Source organism: Hoplias malabaricus, chromosome 8, assembly GCF_029633855.1.
Source record: "Hoplias malabaricus isolate fHopMal1 chromosome 8, fHopMal1.hap1, whole genome shotgun sequence".
NCBI lineage: Eukaryota > Metazoa > Chordata > Actinopteri > Characiformes > Erythrinidae > Hoplias > Hoplias malabaricus.
The window spans coordinates 1,257,501-1,276,958 of NC_089807.1; the positions used below are offsets into that span (position 1 = coordinate 1,257,501).

At 43.6% G+C, this 19,458-nt stretch overlaps 1 protein-coding gene across 2 annotated transcripts in view; it reads right to left on the reverse strand.

Annotated features, from left to right (window-relative positions):
* macrod2 (mono-ADP ribosylhydrolase 2) overlaps positions 1–19,458 on the reverse strand; it is a 1,000,902-nt gene that overhangs the window by 69,182 nt on the left and 912,262 nt on the right. For both annotated transcript variants that reach the window (XM_066680090.1, XM_066680089.1), the window contains exon 10: positions 14,521–14,568. In XM_066680090.1, coding sequence (XP_066536187.1) covers positions 14,521–14,568 — 48 coding nt within the window. The remainder of the gene's footprint in view (positions 1–14,520; positions 14,569–19,458) is intronic.

Consider the following 19,458-nt stretch of genomic DNA (forward strand, 5'->3'; position numbering starts at 1 on the left):
TTATTCATTGTTCCTAAAAGAAAATGCTTCCTGATGATGATATAATTTCAATAAAGGTGATGAAACATCATCCTGAATGTCATTTGGAGTGATGTCATTGATTCAGTGCTGCTCATGGTGTGCGGTCAGTGTTGGAGGATCTATTGATCCAGTATTGGTATCGGTTATTGACCCCATGCTGATATTCTGAGAGCTGGTCAATACTGAGAGTGTAACATTGAGTCAACACCAACATCAGAATGAACCAATGTTTACACACTGTTCTTTGCACACTGTCCTCCCACTGTGGACTAGGGGCCTATAATCTCCCTACAATAGCAGAATATGCTCTGGAGCAGCTGCACATGGGCCTAAGGTCACTGCCAAGCTTGGTCAGGAGGGCTATAAGGACCCCAAAGTGCAGTAGAATAAGTACGAGTGGATCAGACACAGCAGTGCTGCTGGAGTTTTTAAACCCCTCAGTGTCTGGACTGAGAACAGTCCACCGACCAAAAACATCCAGCGGACAGCGTCCTGTGTCACTGATGAAGGACTAGAGGACGAGCGACACACACTGTGCAGCGACAGATGAGCTACTGTCTCTGACTCTACATCTACAAGGTGGACCAACGAGGGAGGAGTGTCTCACAGAGTGGACAGAGAGTGGACACAGGGTTTAAAAACTCCAGCAGCACTGCTGTGTCTGATCCACTCTACACCAGCACAACACACACTAACACACCACCACCACGTCAGTGTCACTGCAGCGCTGAGAATGATCCACCACCACATCACACCTGCTCTGTGGGGGTCCTGAGCGCTGAGGAACAGGGGAGAAGGGGGTAACGAAGTATGCAGAGCAACAGATGGACTACAGTCTGTAAGTGTAGAACTACAAAGTGGTCTGTCCAGGGTGTGTTCCTGTCTTGCACCAAGAGAAGATGAATGAATGAATGAATGAAAATATAATGCACCAGGAATGTATGTGTCTTCCAGCAGATGGCAGCAGCGGAACACCATAAATTCTCTCTCTCTCTCTCTCTCTCTCTCTCTCACACACACACACACACACTCACACTCACACTCACACACTGATATATATGTGCAGTTATGTACACTGCTGAGGCTTTCCAAGCCAAAAAAAACAGACAATAGCACAAAGAGAACATTTTAATGTCATGTTTCTGTAAGCTGTAACAGTGGCAGGCCTGATCCAGGAGAACTAATAGTGGAATATTAGCAGAACAATGAGAACCGACCCGGTCTCAGAGTGGCTTCGGCGCCGGTCACACTTATCTGACCACAGCAGCGAAGAGGGAAGGAAAAATACAGCAGACATGAAAAATTCATGAGACATGAAAGAGGAAGAAAAGGTGAGGTAGAAGTGTAAGGATCAACAGCTGCAGCTGCGTGGGCTGTTACACCCTTTCGCCACACGTGGGGAGCGCTAGTGAGCAGCTGAGAGCACCACGCAGCGAGGGGACCTTTAAAACTGCTCGCTCCTGTCCATTCAGCTGCACAACACTGACCACGTCTCCTGCCGCTGAATGTTACAGAGCTACAGAGCATGGGCCCCTCACATTGCAGCTTCTCACTGTGTCACTGTAGCTCTCTCTCTCTCTCTCTCTCTCTCTGTTTCACTCTCTCTCTCACTTTCTCTCTCTATCTGTCTCTCTCTCTCTGTTTCTCTCACTCTCTCTCTCTCTCTCTCTGCTCGTCTGCTGTTGAGTACACAGTTAACAGACTGACCCTAAGCCCCACGTCTTGATCTCCCTGTTTACCCAACTCCCTCTTAATCCCTCACACACCACATTATACACCAACCATACGGCATCTCTCTCTCTCTCTCTCTCTCTCTGTCTCTCTCTCTCTCTCTCTCTCAGTGCCCTATCACTAGATTGTCTCGGATTACATCATAAAGCGTCTCTCTACTTGGTCTTGCCTCTCTTTACTCTGTACTCAGAGACAGAGGCACTACAGAGACACGGACGTCTGCAGAGACAGGGACACTACAGAGACAGGGACACTACGGAGACAGGGACACTACGGAGACAGGGACACTTCAGAGACGTGGACATCTGCACAGACAGAGACACTACAGAGACAGGGACACTACAGAGACAGGGAGACTACAGAAACAGAGACGTCTACAGAGACATGGACGTCTGCAGAGACAGGGACACTACAGAGACAGGGAAACTACAGAGATAGGGACACTACAGAGACAGGGAGACTACAGAAACAGAGACGTCTACAGAGACATGGACGTCTGCAGAGACAGGGACACTACAGAGACAGGGACACTACAGAGACAGGGAGACTACAGAAACAGAGACGTCTACAGAGACATGGACGTCTGCAGAGACAGGTACACTACAGAGACAGGTACACTACAGAGACAGGCAGACTACAGAAACAGGGACATCTACAGAGACATCTACAGAGACAGAGACATCTACAGAGACAGGGACATCTACAGAGACAGGGACACTACAGAGACAGGGAGACTACAGAAACAGGGACATCTACAGAGACAGGGACACTACAGAGACAGGGATGTCTACAGAGACAGGGACATCTACAGAGACAGGGACACTACAGAGACAGGGACATCTACAGAGACAGGGACATCTACAGAGACAGGGACACTACAGAGACAGGGACATCTACAGAGACAGGGACACTACAGAGACAGGGACATCTACAGAGACAGGGACATCTACAGAGACAGGGACACTACAGAGACAGGGACATCTACAGAGACAGGGACATCTACAGAGACAGGGACACTACAGAGACAGGGATGTCTACTGAGACAGGGACACTACAGAGACAGGGACATCTACAGAGACAGGGACACTACAGAGATAGGGATGTCTACTGAGACAGGGACACTACAGAGACAGGGACATCTACAGAGACAGGGACATCTACAGAGACAGGGACACTACAGAGACAGGGACATCTACAGAGACAGGGACATCTACAGAGACAGGGACACTACAGAGACAGGGATGTCTACAGAGACAGGGACACTACAGAGACAGGGACACTACAGAGACAGGGACATCTACAGAGACAGGGACACTACAGAGACAGTGACACTACAGAGACAGGGACATCTACAGAGACAGGGACACTACAGAGACAGGGACATCTACAGAGACAGGGACACTACAGAGATGCTACCATTATTGGGGTCAATGTCATTTTGATCAAGAATAGAGCTGAAGGACAGTCTTGAAGTTTGGGATTAACTGATCCATTTAACTAAGAAATCCAGCTCTATGTAACAGCCCCAGAGCTGTCTCTACTCCTAACACACACACAATGTCCTCAGTGTTGTCCATCTGTCCCTTTGCTTGTGTCCTAATGGACCCAGATCAGACAGGACACCGCCTCAATTTTCTCTGAGGTCTTGGGGCAGCAGAAGCTTATTCTGGAGCAGCATCAGGGGCTGAGTCCCTGGAGAAAGTGGCAATAATGTTTCTCTGTCATTAGCAGCGTGGCTAAAAGCCCCTGTGCTGACCCCGAGTTACAAAGCAACCCCCTCACAATCCCCTGGGGACAGGGAACACGAGAACACAGTTCCATACACTTAGTCATTCAGGGTGGCAGCTAGCTCATCTGTTTTAATGATTAACTTTATTTTATTTAAGCTCTTGTTTCTTTCCAGCATCTTAAATGTGCACAGCAAAATAAAACTCATAAATCTTGACTAGAGATAACTGACTGTAGCATTAGCATTAGCACAAGCAGGCTAGCCACCATGCTAGGAAACAAGCTGTCAACTGCATAGCTTGTGTAGATTTGACCACTGCTGCGTTATTTAAGGTTTTTCACAGCTATCTCACCACACACAAGGTGTGGGACACTACAGAACACTCCACAGTGCTGATGTACACAGAAAGAATACTGACACAAAGCATATGGCATCATTTAATTACTGCTTTCTGGATTTGCACCTGATAAAATAGTCCTTCATCTCTGTCCAGGTATTTTATGTATAAAATTCAGAATATTTTCCTTGCCATTTGCAGCTCTCCAGTTTGATATGCTAGTCTCTCTCTCTCTCTCTCTCTCTCTCTCTCTCTCTCTCTCTCTCTCTCTCCCCCCCTCTCTCTCTCTCTGTATATTGTGTAAATATAAACACGTTTAGAATCTGTCGCCTGCAACTTGCTCTAAAAAGTAAGGACAAAGGTAAAATAAAAGCAGATTTTATAGGATTTTCCAGTTCCACAGATTTGAAGCACTTCAATATGAACAGGAGAATCTAAAAGGGATAAAAAGAGCGTCCACCAAAGGGTCAGCTTCTGCATATAGGGAAGGGGCAGAGTCAACACTCAGAGAGCAGCTGTGGTCACCACTTTGGCCCAAACTTCTTGAGAGAACCAAATATTTGAAAAAGAACATTTCTCAGCATGAGATCTCACAGAGTTTAGATTTGTCACCATCTCCCGTCCACAACACTGCTAAAAGAGCCTGATCTTCAAGCCCTCAGACGACTCTGCAGGAAGTACCCTTATCATACTCAGATAACTACAGACACTCGAGATCATAAATCTACTGTCACAGACCAACAAAATTAAAGGAAAAAAATACATATATTTACAGGGGTGGGACAATGAAAGTGAAACACCTGGTTTTAGACCACAGTAATGTATTAGTGTGGTGTAGGGCCTCCTTTTGCGGCCGATACAGCGTCAGTTCGTCTTGGGAATGACATACACAAGTCCTGCACAGTGGTCAGAGGGATTTGAAGCCATTCTTCTTGCAGGATAGTGGCCAGGTCTCTACGTGATGCTGGTGGAGGAAAACGTTTCCTGACTCGCTCCTCCAAAACACCCCAAAGTGGCTCAATAATATTTAGATCTGGTGACTGTGCAGGCCATGGGAGATGTTCAACTTCACTTTCATGTTCATCAAACCAGTCTTTCACCAGTCTCGCTGTGTGTATTGGTGCATTGTCGTCCTGATACATGGCACCGCCTTCAGGACACAGTGTTTGAACCATTGGATGCACATGGTCCTCCAGAATGGTTCGGTAGTCCTTGGCAGTGACAGGTATTGGGCCAAGGGAATGCCATGATACGGCAGCCCAAACCATCACTGATCCACCCCCATGCTTCACTCTGGGCATGCTACAGTCTGGTGGTACGCTTCTTTGGAGCTTCTCCACACCGTAACTCTCCCGGATGTGGGGAAAACAGTAAAGGTGGACTCATCAGAGAACAATACATGTTCCACATTGTCCACAGCCCAAGATTTGCGCTCCTTGCACCATTGAAATCGACGTTTGGCATTGGCGTGAGTGACCAAAGGTTTGGCTACAGCAGCCCGGCCGTGTGTATTGACCCTGTGGAGCTTCCGACGGACAGTTCTGGTGGAAACAGGAGAGCTGAGGTGCACATTTGCTGTGATTTGGGCAGCCGTGGTTTTATGTTTTTTGGATCCAATCCGGGTCAGTACCCGAACATCTCTTTCAAACAGCGTCCTCCTGCGTCCACAGTTAATCCTGTTGGATGTGTTTGGTTCTTCTTGGCGGTATGCTGACATTACCCTGGATACCGTGGCTCTTGATACATCACAAAGACTGTCTTGGTCACAGATGCGCCAGCAAGACGTGCACCAACAATTTGTCCTCTTTTGAACTCTGGTGTGTCACCCATAATGTTGTGTGCATTGCAGTATTTTGAGCAAAACTGTGCTCTTACCCTTATTTATATAAACTGCATTCGTTTACTCTATTGTTAACTCCCTCACCTGAAGTTTATTCAGGGTGTAATTAATTTGTTATTAAAGACACTGAATAAGAACTGGGGCCTATTCCTTTCTCTGAAATTATACCGTATTCAGTTTAAAAGCAGGCTACATTTTCCCAGCCATGCCTCTGCCTCCAAAGAGTGACATAATTAAGATGATGCAGCACTTTGCATTTTCACAAATGAATATTCCAGGCACATATGTTCCAGAGTGTTTATGTGTGACCTTGATGTGTTTTTTCATGTCCAGGCCACTCTCTCTTAGCTCTGCCACAAAACTCCAGTTCACAGCATTCGCTTAGAGACAGCAGAGTTTGTTTTCATGAAGTGAGCAGTTTTAGAGCTTTTAAGAATATTATTCTCCATAGATTCAGGTATCATTTTAAAGAATGTTAAAAATCTTCATTCATTCACTTGAATTCCAGCTAAAAAGGACCATTAATGTAGTTTATATTATTTTGATATATGTACAAGGTTATGCACACCACCTAGCATCAGTGCTGCACATCAGCTGAAGGTCAGAGTGCCCAAGGCCAAGTGCCAGCTAGAACGGTATACAGCCCCCTCAGTGGGGGGACAAAGGAACTGCATTTTCCAGGAGGATGGAGCACCATCCTGCACCTTTGAGTTGAGTTGGCGCAGTGTTTGTGTTCTAATCATCAGTATCAGCACCAGATCTCACTGATGTTTGCATGGCTGAATGTCATCAAATCCTCACAGTAATGTTCCAACATCTAGCAGAAAGCCTTCACATAATTTAATAAAAAAAAAATATCTCATAAGAAGCCTTTCTCAAATTAGCAAGACGTTTCTGATCCTGAGATGGGTTTAAAATGACTATTTTGCTTTACACTAATCAGCCACAGCATTAAAACCTCCTTACCATCTGATGTTGTCTGATATATGCCCCCCCCCCCTTCCCAACAGGGGGCACTGTAACCAAATCATAGTGGTTTAACATTTTGTTTGCTCGGTGCAGTGCATAATTTGAGCCAGAGCAAGATCCAGCACCTCTCAAATTTGAAGTGCATGCGTTCCGGAATCTATTTACCAGGTTCCACCACCGTTCTCAGTGGCAACTCTATAATCGAGATCAGCTGCTTATTAAAAGAAATCCACTTTCCCTAAACCATGTGAACTGGAGAATCCACAGCAGAACCAATCACGATGTCTATCTCAGCTAGGGGTGGGACAACAGGGGGTCAAACTTAAAGGCAGAACAACAAGAATCTTCTTTTCAGGTTGGAGCAGGACTTCTCCCAGTTCTTCTGGTTTCTAATTTGAATTGTTCACCAACAAAAATGGGTTCTGGAAGTTTGTTCGCAGCAGGAACCAAAGAATAGTACATCCGTGGGTGTGTCTCACCGCTGTGCAGCGCCCCCTGGAATGTTCTGTGATATATCCTCGGTTCCAGTAAAACTGGTGTAAATGCGGCTTGTTCGTTGAAAAGCACCAAGGTTCTTATAAGCCCCAACTGAACCAGTTCAAGAACCTGAGTTCATTTGGTGGAAATGTGCTTCCAATGATTCAGTGAGGACTGATGCAGCTCATTAATTCAGTAATATCCCATACTGAGAGCTACAAATTAATATGAATCCACTTCTATGATCTGAAAAAAATATATATGCTTTTATTATTATTATTATTATTTTTACACAGATCCTTTACACTCCATGTTCACTTTCTGGATCAGCCCAGGCTCTGTGTTCCCTTTACCTGGTGATTTACAAATTAACACTAGCTCAGTGTATATTAAAATTAACACAGTTATTTAAACATAAAGCAGTTCAAACAGCTGAAGTTACATGAAGAAATTTAAGGTGGAATCTCAGCTGCAGCTCTTTTGTGGATTTTCTGGATTAGTTTCCACAAAGCCGGCAGTCCTGATAAGTTTGAATTTAAACGGATTATCACTCCAACACTCGGGTTGGTTAAAGTCTCTCTGATTAGATTTCGAGAATCGTATTTAATTAATGTCTTTCTGTCACGAGAAACATGAACATCTCTGAGTCGTGGCTCTGCAGCAGTTTTCTGAAGACTTCAGGTGTGTGTTTTACCCTTGCGCCTCTGTCTGCGGAGATGCATTTCTGCTGGATATTGAAGTGGGATGTTGGAGAGCAGGGGATGGGTTTGCAGGGATTTCCCTAAAGACCTCAGCACTATTGGCTGTGTAACATTAATGGGGAAAAAAAAGAACCTTCTCTGGCTTTCTTGCTTGTAAACAAATGAAGCAGGTGCCATGCTAACTGCCTGCTAGCACTCTCCAGTGTCCAAATCTAATTATCTCTGGTCCATCTTATTGGAGGTGTAATTGTTTCAGTGCCGTAGCTGGCAAAAGAGGCTGAAATTGCAAAATTTGCAAAGTGAACTCAGGGAAGATGCTGAAAAAGACCAGCGTTCACCTCTCTTTGCCTCAAGCAGAGAGGAATATGTTGTGGATGATTAGCATTGATGTCTAAACCGACAGCTGCACTTAAGAGCTTCGACCTGCAGCAGAACAGCTTGCATCTAAGACAAGTCTTCTGTATTTTATTGTCCTTTTTCGCTCTCTGTGTTAACCGTCAGATGGAGGAACCCAGAGCACTTCAACATTGTCAGAAATTCATGCAAAATAGGACACAGAAATAGGCTTCTGCTCATGTTGGATGATTTCACTAAATCCACAATCACTCATGAAGGAGCACACAATCCTGCAGCTCCTGACCTTCTGGAGATTAGAGCTAGGGTTAGGGTTTGTGTTGTGGTTAAGACTGGGTTTAGGCTTAAAGTTAAAGCTAGGGTTAGATACAGGATTTGTTTTAAAATGCCCCTGGAGTTGTCCCTTATGATTATCACTGCTAAAAAACAAAAAAATTATATGCACTGAAAAACATGTGCTAATTATACACACAAGTAATTCACATTTAGGTTTTGAAGGATTTCATCCCCCCCTTCATTTGCCTCAGAGTGGTTTGCCCCGACGCCTCAACTACCATCACAAGGGTTTCCAGGCCCAGGTATTTTAAGCAACCTTGGGCTTTGTTTTTCAGAAATTGCTCACACATGTTAGTAGCCACAGGCTGCTAAAGTTCAAAGGTTGCTTGGACTTGCAAATTGCTACTACATTTTTTTATCATGCTTTTCCTTTAAGAATATCCTAGATACGATCACGCCACTATTGCCCATGTATAGTTTACTCTCTACAGGACATTCTTGTCATTACTGGTTTAACTTACTACCTGTAGCCTTAAAACAACAGCACTTTGGTGTCCATCTCAGGGATTGCAAAGCTTCTAAATTTAACTCTTTCTCCTCCCTAACACTTAAATGAGTGTACACCTCTGGCTCTGACTGAAATTTCCTGAATTGCACAGTTTCTCTTTTCCAGGAATTAGTGCTGTGTGATGTATGCCACTGCACTGATATTATGTTTGTATTTCTCTATACGTCTCAGTATTGTCTTCTGTATCTCTATCTGTGTTAGTCCAAGGATTCGTTCTCTGTGTAGGTAATGAGTCATTTGTGTAAAGCCACTCTGAATAAAAGCATCTGCTTGATGTCGTAAATATGAACGCAAATGTAAATACAGACTGAAACAAAACGCTGCTTTGTGACAACGTCAGTTGTAAAAGGCGCTATACAAATAAATTTGATTTGAAATTTGATTTGATATTTTGGACCTCATCAGGCTCATGTTGGGTAATTTATACTTCTGCGTCAAACCTATGCCTCAGCGCGAACCCAATGTCTCCAGAAATGTAACCAGACCCCAGACTCTGATCGGTCAGTGATCAGTAGTCAGTAGACGAAGACAGCATGGTGTGGACATCAGTGACAAAAAAAATGTTGAATAAAGGAAAAATACAAACTCCAAAACTGATAAAAACCTTGCACTAATGACCACATGGGAAAAGTATGTCGGCTTTGAATTTGCATCATTCCTGACACCTAATGTAAACATGGCTCTGTCCCAAACAACACCCTCCTCAAAAATCTAATCAAATCTAAGTTTATTTGTCACACACATCGCTACATAAGGTACAACTTTCAATGAAATACTTTTCGACGACTTTTCCACACACGTTAACACAATAGGAAAAGGAAATGGAGATAGAATAAAATCAAATATATAGACATTCTCAAAATAAACATTAAACTAAAAATAATTAAAGCCAAAAATTGTACAAAAAAGACAAGAAAAAAAAAAATATTAAAATGTGAAACGTGTGCATGGCATAGAGATGAGTCTCTTAAATTGGTTTAAAGTGGGATTAAAGTGCATCTGAATGTGCAGCTTAATGCAGTAAAAGCAGTAAAAGCAGTTAACATTTTTGTACGTGGTGTAAAGTGTGAGCTGGAGCTGAATGACTTTACTCTCTAAATAGTGCACTTTAAATATTTATAAAAGTCATTCTACAACACCACTGCATTGCGTACCACAGAGTGTAGAGGAAGATGTTTCAGACCCTAGTGGTGTGGAGGTGTAACTGCAGACACCAACACAAAAGTATCAATAATCAAAATGGCATAGGTTCTGCGTCGAGTCAGTGGCGAAGTATAAATCAGCATTTACAGAGTAATAGACATGGTGGCTGACAGGTTTGTGCAGGTACACACGAGACATCATCTGAGCTAGACCCTGTGAAATGTATCTACACGGTCAGTGCACCCCTGAAACAAGACTAGTGAAGTTAACAACCTGGAAACTGTGTAAACTCACTTTCCCAGGGCAACACGTCTCAAGAAGCATATCTTAATATGATCTGTGACCCAAACCAAAGGACCCTGTTTAGATTTTCCTTCTTTTGTACCGAGCAGAGAGCCCAGCACCGAAGGTCAGTGGCCAAAAGTCATCTATAATAGGCAGCGCAGCTCAATCAATGGAGACCAAGCCGGGGAGCAGCGAGGTATTATGCTCCAGTGTCTGCCACTGTGGTTCTCTTGCTGCAGGAGGATGGAGGTTTAACCCAAGCTTTTGTGCCTGTGTTCTGAGCCCTACCTGATTAAAGGAAGAAGCAAAGAAAGAAAAATGGGCTCTGGGAAGAACAGACCACTGGGGCTTTTGAAATGAGGTTGGGTGAGAAAAGAGGGAGAGAGAGAGAGAGAGAGAGAGAGAGAGAGAGAGAGAGAAAGAGAGAGAGGAAAAAGGGGAAAGAAGGAAAGAAATAGAAAGACAGATACGAGAGAGAGAGAGAGAGAGAGAGAGAGAGAGAGAGAGAGAGAGAGAGAGAGAGAGAGAGAGAGAGAAGCTTCAATACCATGTTAGAATGGTGGTTGTCTGAGTCTGAATAGGATCCAGAAGAAAGATCAGTGCCTGGCTAACTGTGGCACTGCTAAAGACCAAGGTCTGGCCAACATCCAGACATTTACAGAATTAGACATGGTTATCGGTGTGTGTGTGTGTGGGTGGGTGGGTGTGGGAGTGTGTGTGTGTGTTGTATAGATCTTGCAAAGTTTGGAGAGAAAGTGAAGTAAGATTTTCAGTTTCAAACATTCACCATTCATTAAACACACGTTGGTAGGTGGATTGGAGACTCAAAAGTGTCCGTAGGTGTGAGTGTGTGTCGCCCTGTGAAGGACTGGTGCCCCCTGAAGGGTGTGTTCCCACCTTGTGCCCAGTGATTCTGAGAAGGCTCTGGACCCACCGCCACCCTGAACTGGATAAGGGTTACATACAATGAATGAATGAATGAATGAATGAATTAAAACCTTACTACTAGGTTCTAGGTTACAAGTGTGACTACTATTAAAATAAAATGATACAAAAACTAAATGTAATAATGTCACACCCTTGCGCTGTCTCGTGCTTTTCTGTCCTGTTTTGGTTTTCCTTACCATATGCTAATTTAGCATATGGCTCTGTTTGTTATGTTCTTGTCTCCGCCCTAGCCCCGCCTCAGTCTCATTAGTGTCTCCAGGTGTTCCTTGTGTATTTATACCCCTTTGTTTGCAGTGCTCCCTTGTCTAGTCTTGTGTGTGTGAGGATGTGTGTTTCTGTGTCTGTGTTCACCCATGTTCACACCAGTTCACAGCTGTCCCCTGTTGGTTCCTATCCTTGTTTGTTCTTGTTTAGTTTTGTTCAGTTTATTCTTTGTAAGAAAGTAAAAAAAAAAATAGAGATCATTATGTTTTTACATTGTTATCGACTACAGTTGCCGTAGGGAAACGCTGGTTCAAACAGAACTGTTTTATCTGACGTGTGTGGTGTTATCTGTTGAGATGTCAGTTATCAGCTGAGGTATCCGTTATCGACTGAGTTCTCTGTGATCTGTTAACTCACGTGTGGAGTTATCTGTTATCAGGTGGTTAATCTACACTGCGCAGTTGTATGGACATTGGTGGCGAATCCTCTTGTAGCTGAAGTGATGCGCTGTAGCCAAGAGGACCCAGAAACCCAGGGAACCACTGGGTCGGCGAGTTAAAGTACGTAGTAATTACACAATAGAGTGTTTTCCGACTAATTAGTAATGACTCATGTGCTCTGCATTGCTGGTGTGTACAGTATGTACCACACAGGCCTGGGGAACGCAGATATGTAATGTACTCTGGTATAGCAGCCATCACTGGAGAAACTCATGGGGCGAAATGCACATGGTGTCACATGGTTACGTATTTAGTGTTTGATTTTTAACTGTATCATTTTTATTTGGCAAATTGGCAAAGATAATATAAAAGCACAACAGAGTATATGTTTCATTATTCAGAAATACTCAGATGGCATGTGTTTTGGTCGCTGCGCTTGATTAGTGAAGACTACCCCTCTACCCTTCTGACCCTTCAGATGAGCTAATGAGCTAGCGCTAACACCAGAGCTAAAAGCTGCAGAAGCAGATGGTGTCTGTCTTCTTCGTAATCAAGCTTTTTACTCCTGAGTTTTGTTTCACAGTTTCAGTTCATGAAGGAAACGCTGAGAACAGATGTAAGTAGATTACAGACCGGTGTCTGTTTATAACAGTGTCATGAGGTTTCTCCTGCAGAGCTGTCTGAGGGCTGGAAGGTCAGGCTCATTTCATAGAGGTGGTCTGTCTTTGTCCGTCACAGACTGAGATTTTTCTGAAGTTCCTCAGTCTTCAGAAGTGTTGTGGATTGGAGGCAGTGAGACACCTAAACTCTGTGAGATCTCACACTGAGAAATGTTCTTTTTCAAATATTTGATTCTCTCACAACTCTTTCTGAGTGGAGGCCATGCCCCCTCTCGGCTGCAGAGACTGACCCTTTGGTGGACGCTCCTTTTATCTCTTTTATATTCTCCTGTTTATAGCGGAGAGCTTCAAAACAGTGGAGCTGGAATATTCTCTGAACTCTTCGCTCTTATGTCACCTTCATCCTGACTTTTTGGAGTGAGTTGCAGGTGACAGATTCTGAACGTGTTTATTTTATTGTTTCGGAAAGAAAAAACGTTCATCTCTGTTTAGTTTACTACATCGTTTGAACACAGCAGCTGTCCTTCAACTGAACGGACCAAGAGAAATGCTCCAAAAGTCCTCTGATGTAAACATTTACTTTTATTGAAAAGAATGTATTTCCTTCTTCTGAAGATCACTATCTTGGACAAAAATAGTATGACAACATCGGCAGTTTTTCTTTGGGTTTTTGTTGTTAAATAATTTTTCCAGAGAATGAACACACCACAGATTCCTGTTTTTATTGCTGTTCACACAGTGGTAGACTTTCCTTGAATCCTGCTTTTACTGTGTGAATTCAGCCCCCCAATGAATAAAGCCATTATTGCTTCAACTACATCTTTTACCACCCTCTTTAAACCTAATGACTTTTCACTTTCGCCACGTTTGATCTCTCTGACTTTGATGCAGTGCCGATGCCAGATACCAACCTAAGTATTTAAGTCCCGGTCCGTGTAATGATTAACCCTTGCATATCACTAATTCTACGACTCCAGACACCACAGAGTACACAATCAGCTGATGTCTCCACAGACCTGGCCAGATCTCACTGCTTCACTCTATCTGAACTGTCTCAGTGTCTGGGAGACTGTGGTGTCCTCCGGATTGCATGGGTATTGCTTAATCAGCCAGTGCCAGTGGTAAAACCCAGCTTATGTTGGAATGATGCTTAGCTGTTTCTTTTGTGGTGATTGTGTGGGCGTAAGACGGATTTAAGGCTGGATTTAAGCCCTGGCGCTGGGATATGGGCTCAGCCAAAAGCACTTGTAATGCATCGCGTCATACCTGCCCACCATCCATGAGCGCTCATACAGCAGAGATGAATAGATTACATTTTTTTATTTTAATATTGAAAAGGCTCACCCATCCACCAATGGCAGGGATAGAGACTCCAGAGAAAGGTCTTGTAATCAGTTTGTGTCCAAGTCAATAAACGGTAAAGCTCCTGGAGTGGCTGGCCGTTGGGTTGGGAATGCACACTCGTTAAATGAAGATGGTTTCTAACAGAGAAAGGCACGAAATGCTTTCAATGCCGGCAATGAAGAGCTCGGTGAGCAAATTGCTTTCCAAATTGGCACGCTCCACCTCATCGATGGCTGCGACAGTGTCGAGCAAGCGTCTTGATTAGTTTTCAGTCAATCTGTGTTTGATTCAGACTATAATTCTGTCCTGAAACTGAGAGCATTCCTCATCTCAATAACAACAAGGACAACAACAACAACAACAACAACAACAACACATGAAAACGGCCTCAAACAACAACTCTCACAAAAGCCCAGTGAAGGAAATACAGACTCTCTCATTGCTGTTTATGGGCATTTGGAGATCCAGCACAACAGGAGCCAGATGAGATCATTCTGTGCAAATAACAGAGAAACTGGATGGGTTTCACTCACCATCCTGTGACTGAGTCTTCTCAGCATCCTCCTCACACTCCTCAGTAACTGTCAGAGCGAGAGAGAGAGAGAGAGAGAGAGAACAAAGGAACAAATAAAAGTTGACTGTGACTTGTTTCCTTGTGGTTTGGCAAAACAGATTTTCAGCAAACTGAATCAATACCAGTCCTTTTGAAGTTTCCTTACAGCAGTAACAGCTTCTATTCTTCTGAGGAGGCTTTAGAATACAGATGGATTGAAACATTGCTGTGAGGATGTGATGGCTTAACATGGTTATGGATCTTAATGAAACGTCTTTGACCCGCTTTGGTCCAAACCCCACGAGCCCCACAGCAGTGTTCTCCCCCTGTGTAAACAGCCCCTGTTCAGAACGCCCGCTTTCAGCACCTGTTCCTTTAAATGATAATGAGCCGCTCGCTGTTCACCCCGACCCCGAGCGCACAGCAGTGAGGAGCGAGGAGCAGAAGCTCTGGTTTTTAGCCGTTTTCACTCTGTTCTCTTTCTTCTCCGTTTTTACTCAGTGCTCTTATTTCTCCGCGCTCGTTGTGTCTGTTTTGCTGAGTTTAACCTCGTCTTTGCGCTCTCACATAAACACGGGTCCAGCGCTGTGATTGGACAGACTCAGACGAGGGGGCGGGGCCATTCTAAAGTCTCAGAAGTGGAGCAGGATAAGAAAGGCTTGTTTTATCCCATGTTTTCTGACTTAGGCAGCTCACAGAAAACTTACTGACACATTAATGTCAACATGCACTGAACAACGGGGGCTTTCATAAAATGTCCCAATTGAAGAATAGCTAAATTCACTCAGATTTGTGTGTGTTCTTATAGCGCACACAATAACACATACACATTTACTGTAGCACAAGGCAAAGGTGTTGAACAGGAGATGCAAATGCTGTGCTCTGTCTCCATGGGAACAGATATAGTGAAAGTGCATTCAGTCCTATTCAGAGGTTTATACCAACATAAATACAAAGCAGCATTTAAAATGGAACAACATCCCATAATGAGCATCGTAAAGGATAACAGATGCAGAAGAAACTCTGCAAGAGCTGGAGGAAGCAACACAGACAGGATCCAGAGTTCAGAAATGAGGGGAGGGGGGGCTCAAATAGAGACTGTGAACTCAGATTTACGGTGAATAACAATTCCTCAGCGTGGATCCAGATAACAATTTGACTTTGTCTTTTCCAAACAGAGAAATATGATTTCAATCAAAACATGAATTAATTCATCCATTCATTCATTCGTTCGTGCATGTATTTCACTTCTGTAAGTGTTCGTTTTAATCAAGATCAATGTGAGAGTTTAGTTGGAATCACTGGGTGAAAGGGAGGAACACACGCTCACCCAGTCACTCACACACTCACCCAGTCACTCACACACTCACTCACACACTCACCCAGTCACTCACACACTCACACCTGAGGACTGTTTCACACACACACCCAGTCAGTCACACACTCACCCAGTCATTCACACATTCACCCAGTCACTCACACACTCACTCAGTCACTCACACATTCACCCAGTCACTTACATATTCACCCTGTCACTCACACACTCACCCTGTCACTCACACACTCAACCAGTCACTCCACACATTCACCCAGTCACTCACACACTCACCCAGTCACTCACACACTCACCCAGTCACTCACACATTCACCCAGTCACTCACACATTCACCCAGTCACTCACACACTCACCCAGTCACTCACACACTCACCCAGTCACTCACACATTCACCCAGTCATTCACACACTCACCCAGTCACTCACACATTCACCCTGTTACTCACACACTCACCCAGTCACTCACACTGAAACATTTTGACAGTTTCACTTTGACAGTCACTAATCCTACCTATATTTGTATTATTTTCCATTATGTCCTGCAATAGGTATTTTCTATATGCAAAACATGCATCAATTCATCCATTCATTCATGCGTTTGTTAATGTATTTCACTTCTGTAAGTGTTCCTCTTAATCAAGATCAATGTGAGAGTTTAGTTGGAATCACTGGGTGAAAGGGAGGAACACACACACTCCTAGTCACTCACACACACACACTCCTGTGGACAGTTTCACACACTCACCCAGTCACTCACACACACACACACTCCTGTGGACAGTTTCACACACTCACCCAGTCACTCACACACACACACTCCTGTGGATATGTATATCCTGGAAATGTACTGAACACACACACACACACACACACACACACAAAGATGCAACTCAGAGCTAAAGCCAGAGCTTTGATGACAGGGTGGTGTTCTCCTGAGCAGAGTCAGGACGTTCCCTGCAGGAGGACAGGGACAGGGTTCCGCTGCTGAATAAAACCATGATGTTCTTTTCTTTAAAGTTTCTTTCTTTTTTTCCCAAAAATGAATGAAAATACCAGAGATGGAAAGAATAAATGACCACAGAGACACGGCAGTGGAACGCAGATGTGCACATGACCTTTCTATGTGCGCAGTAACTGCAGTCCTGTGTCAGACTCCACTGTGTGCACAGAGCTTGACATTTGTTAAGCTTTAAATATAGACACGACATAGGCATCTTTACTTTCTCCAGCAGCGCTGTGTTTAACCAGGACTGGTCTCTGACTTTTGCATGGCACCGTTTGTGATTTCAGAGGTTTTTAATAGTTTACGTCTGCAGTGATGTTTATAGCATCATTAGTGATCTCTCACTCTTCAGAGAATCTGGAGTTTCCTGAACTACATTTGTATTACATTGGGATTGATACATAATTGGGAAGTGCTCCAGTGTTGGGAAATTGGTTCCTGTTCCTTTAAAAGTATGTGTTTGGTAGCGCCCCCTGTCTGCTGTTCACAGCTGATTCGTTTTTAAAAAGCAGCCTTCTAAATCCACAGCTCTCCTTCCTTTAATGTATCTGTGTGCTCTAATGTAATGGTCAGTCTGAGCAGAGGGAACAGACGGTAAACACCGTGATGCTAAGGAGATTCAGCTGCTCTAGCATGGCTCACCACAGTGGAACAGCCCGGTATTAAGGTGGGTATTACCCTGCGGCTAAGAAGCACTAGCCCTAGACTTACGGGCTCTGGTTTCCACTTACGGCCGGGAAACTCCCCTCCAATCCCACACCGTTAAAATGAAATTAAAGCCATTCCACTTTCTGATCAAAGCAGAGATATATCCATGTTAAATATGCATCTAACTTTTATTTTTGTTTAAATGTTTGATAATAACTTTTTGATGAAACCAGAGTTTTGCTACAGAGTTAAATTTAAGAGTAAAAGGACAAACGTTTCGGTGAACTCTGATAGCTAACAGTCAGTTTTACAGAGCATTCACTGATTAATATCCTTCACAGTGGCCATATATTATTATTATCACCCCTGATCGTCCGCTTTTATCATACGGGAGGCTTGGTAAGGCCTGGAGATGACTGGTCCAGAGTGGGCTAGTGAATTTTGTGCTCACTCTAGCGGCTAAGCTCTGCTGATGAAATAAAGCTGAAAAAACTCACAATGCAGGCCATGATTTCTGCTTATATTCAGACTGTAGACAGAATAATCATCTGAGAGTTCAGAAGACGGATCCTATTCACTGCAGAGATTAAGAGTTTACATGATTTACTTAAGGTGGAATCTGAAGGTGGACGTGCATTTGTAACTAGCCCAAAAATGAAGGTAAGGAATGATCTGGAGGTAAAAACATTGATTTATTCTTACTTTTATCTATGTATTAAATGTGTTCATGTGTTTGAGTCAACTCTTAAAAAGAAGTGTTAAAGTCAGTTCAATTTTTAAAGCATAAATACACAGTGTTTACTTTAGTGCTGTCGACTACAAGACATTTCTGACATTAATCACGATCAATCACACTGTCCTTTCTTAGGAGTGACCCTTATAATAATTAATAATGGATATTAAAAAGTATCAGTGTAAGATCAACACAAAGCAATATTTATTTTAGTTGAAAATACAATGTCCTTATGATTTTGGGAGAAAGATGAATGTGTAGTGTGTGATATTCAAAAGGTTGTAAAATGATTAATTAGTGTCAAAAACAGCTGAATATGTTAAATTCCCACACGTGAATATGTTAAATGTTCACACGTTCATTTTGATAGCACTAGTTACTTAAACCGACCCTCATCTACAGAATGAAACTCCACAGTGTTAAAGCTGTAAAATACACACTCACTTCTTTCACCTTGTTTCTCGGATCCTGCATCTCACCCCAGGTTTTCAGGGTAATGAGGGGAGTTGCAGTAGCAAGTGCAGGTGTAGTGGTCAGAAACGCTGCCTTCTTCTACACAGAAGACTAAAGAAAAACAAGCCCACTGCCCTCTATCAGGTGTGTCATGCAGGGGTCTATTGGGCTCAGATTGTGTTCTGGAACTCCTTCAATTTGCTCATGTCTAAGACCATTTTAATCAGTCACACAGCATCCTGAACCAATCAATTACTGTAATCAATCAATTAGAGCACTGGGGTGCGACGCCAAACAGCCTCCCCCTCACCCCTCAGCCGAGCGGATTAAAGAGCCTGGCTTCATGGAACAGAAAGCTGCTCTTGTCTATTCTCAACAGCAATTCGGAGTCAACTTGCAGCATGGAATTGAAACATTTAATACTCTCATTTCCAGATAATTAGGTTCATAATCCGCATAATAAATAATAAAAGCTCAAAAAAAAGATTTCCAATGTTATTTCTGTTGTGAAAATACAAACACAGTAAGAACCTGAAGCTTGCCACTCGCTCCACGGAAGAGAATTTCCCGCTGAGCGCTATCACCTTTCTTTTCTGACTCTGTCAAAGCGTTTGGGAACTGAGGAGACTCAGTGCTGCAGTTTTGTGAGCTGAAACCAGCCTGATATGTCATGCCTCATGTTGCCAGTCCTCTAGAGTCCAGTTAGCAACCTCACGAGCTCAGGAGAGGATGTGTCGGGGCTCATG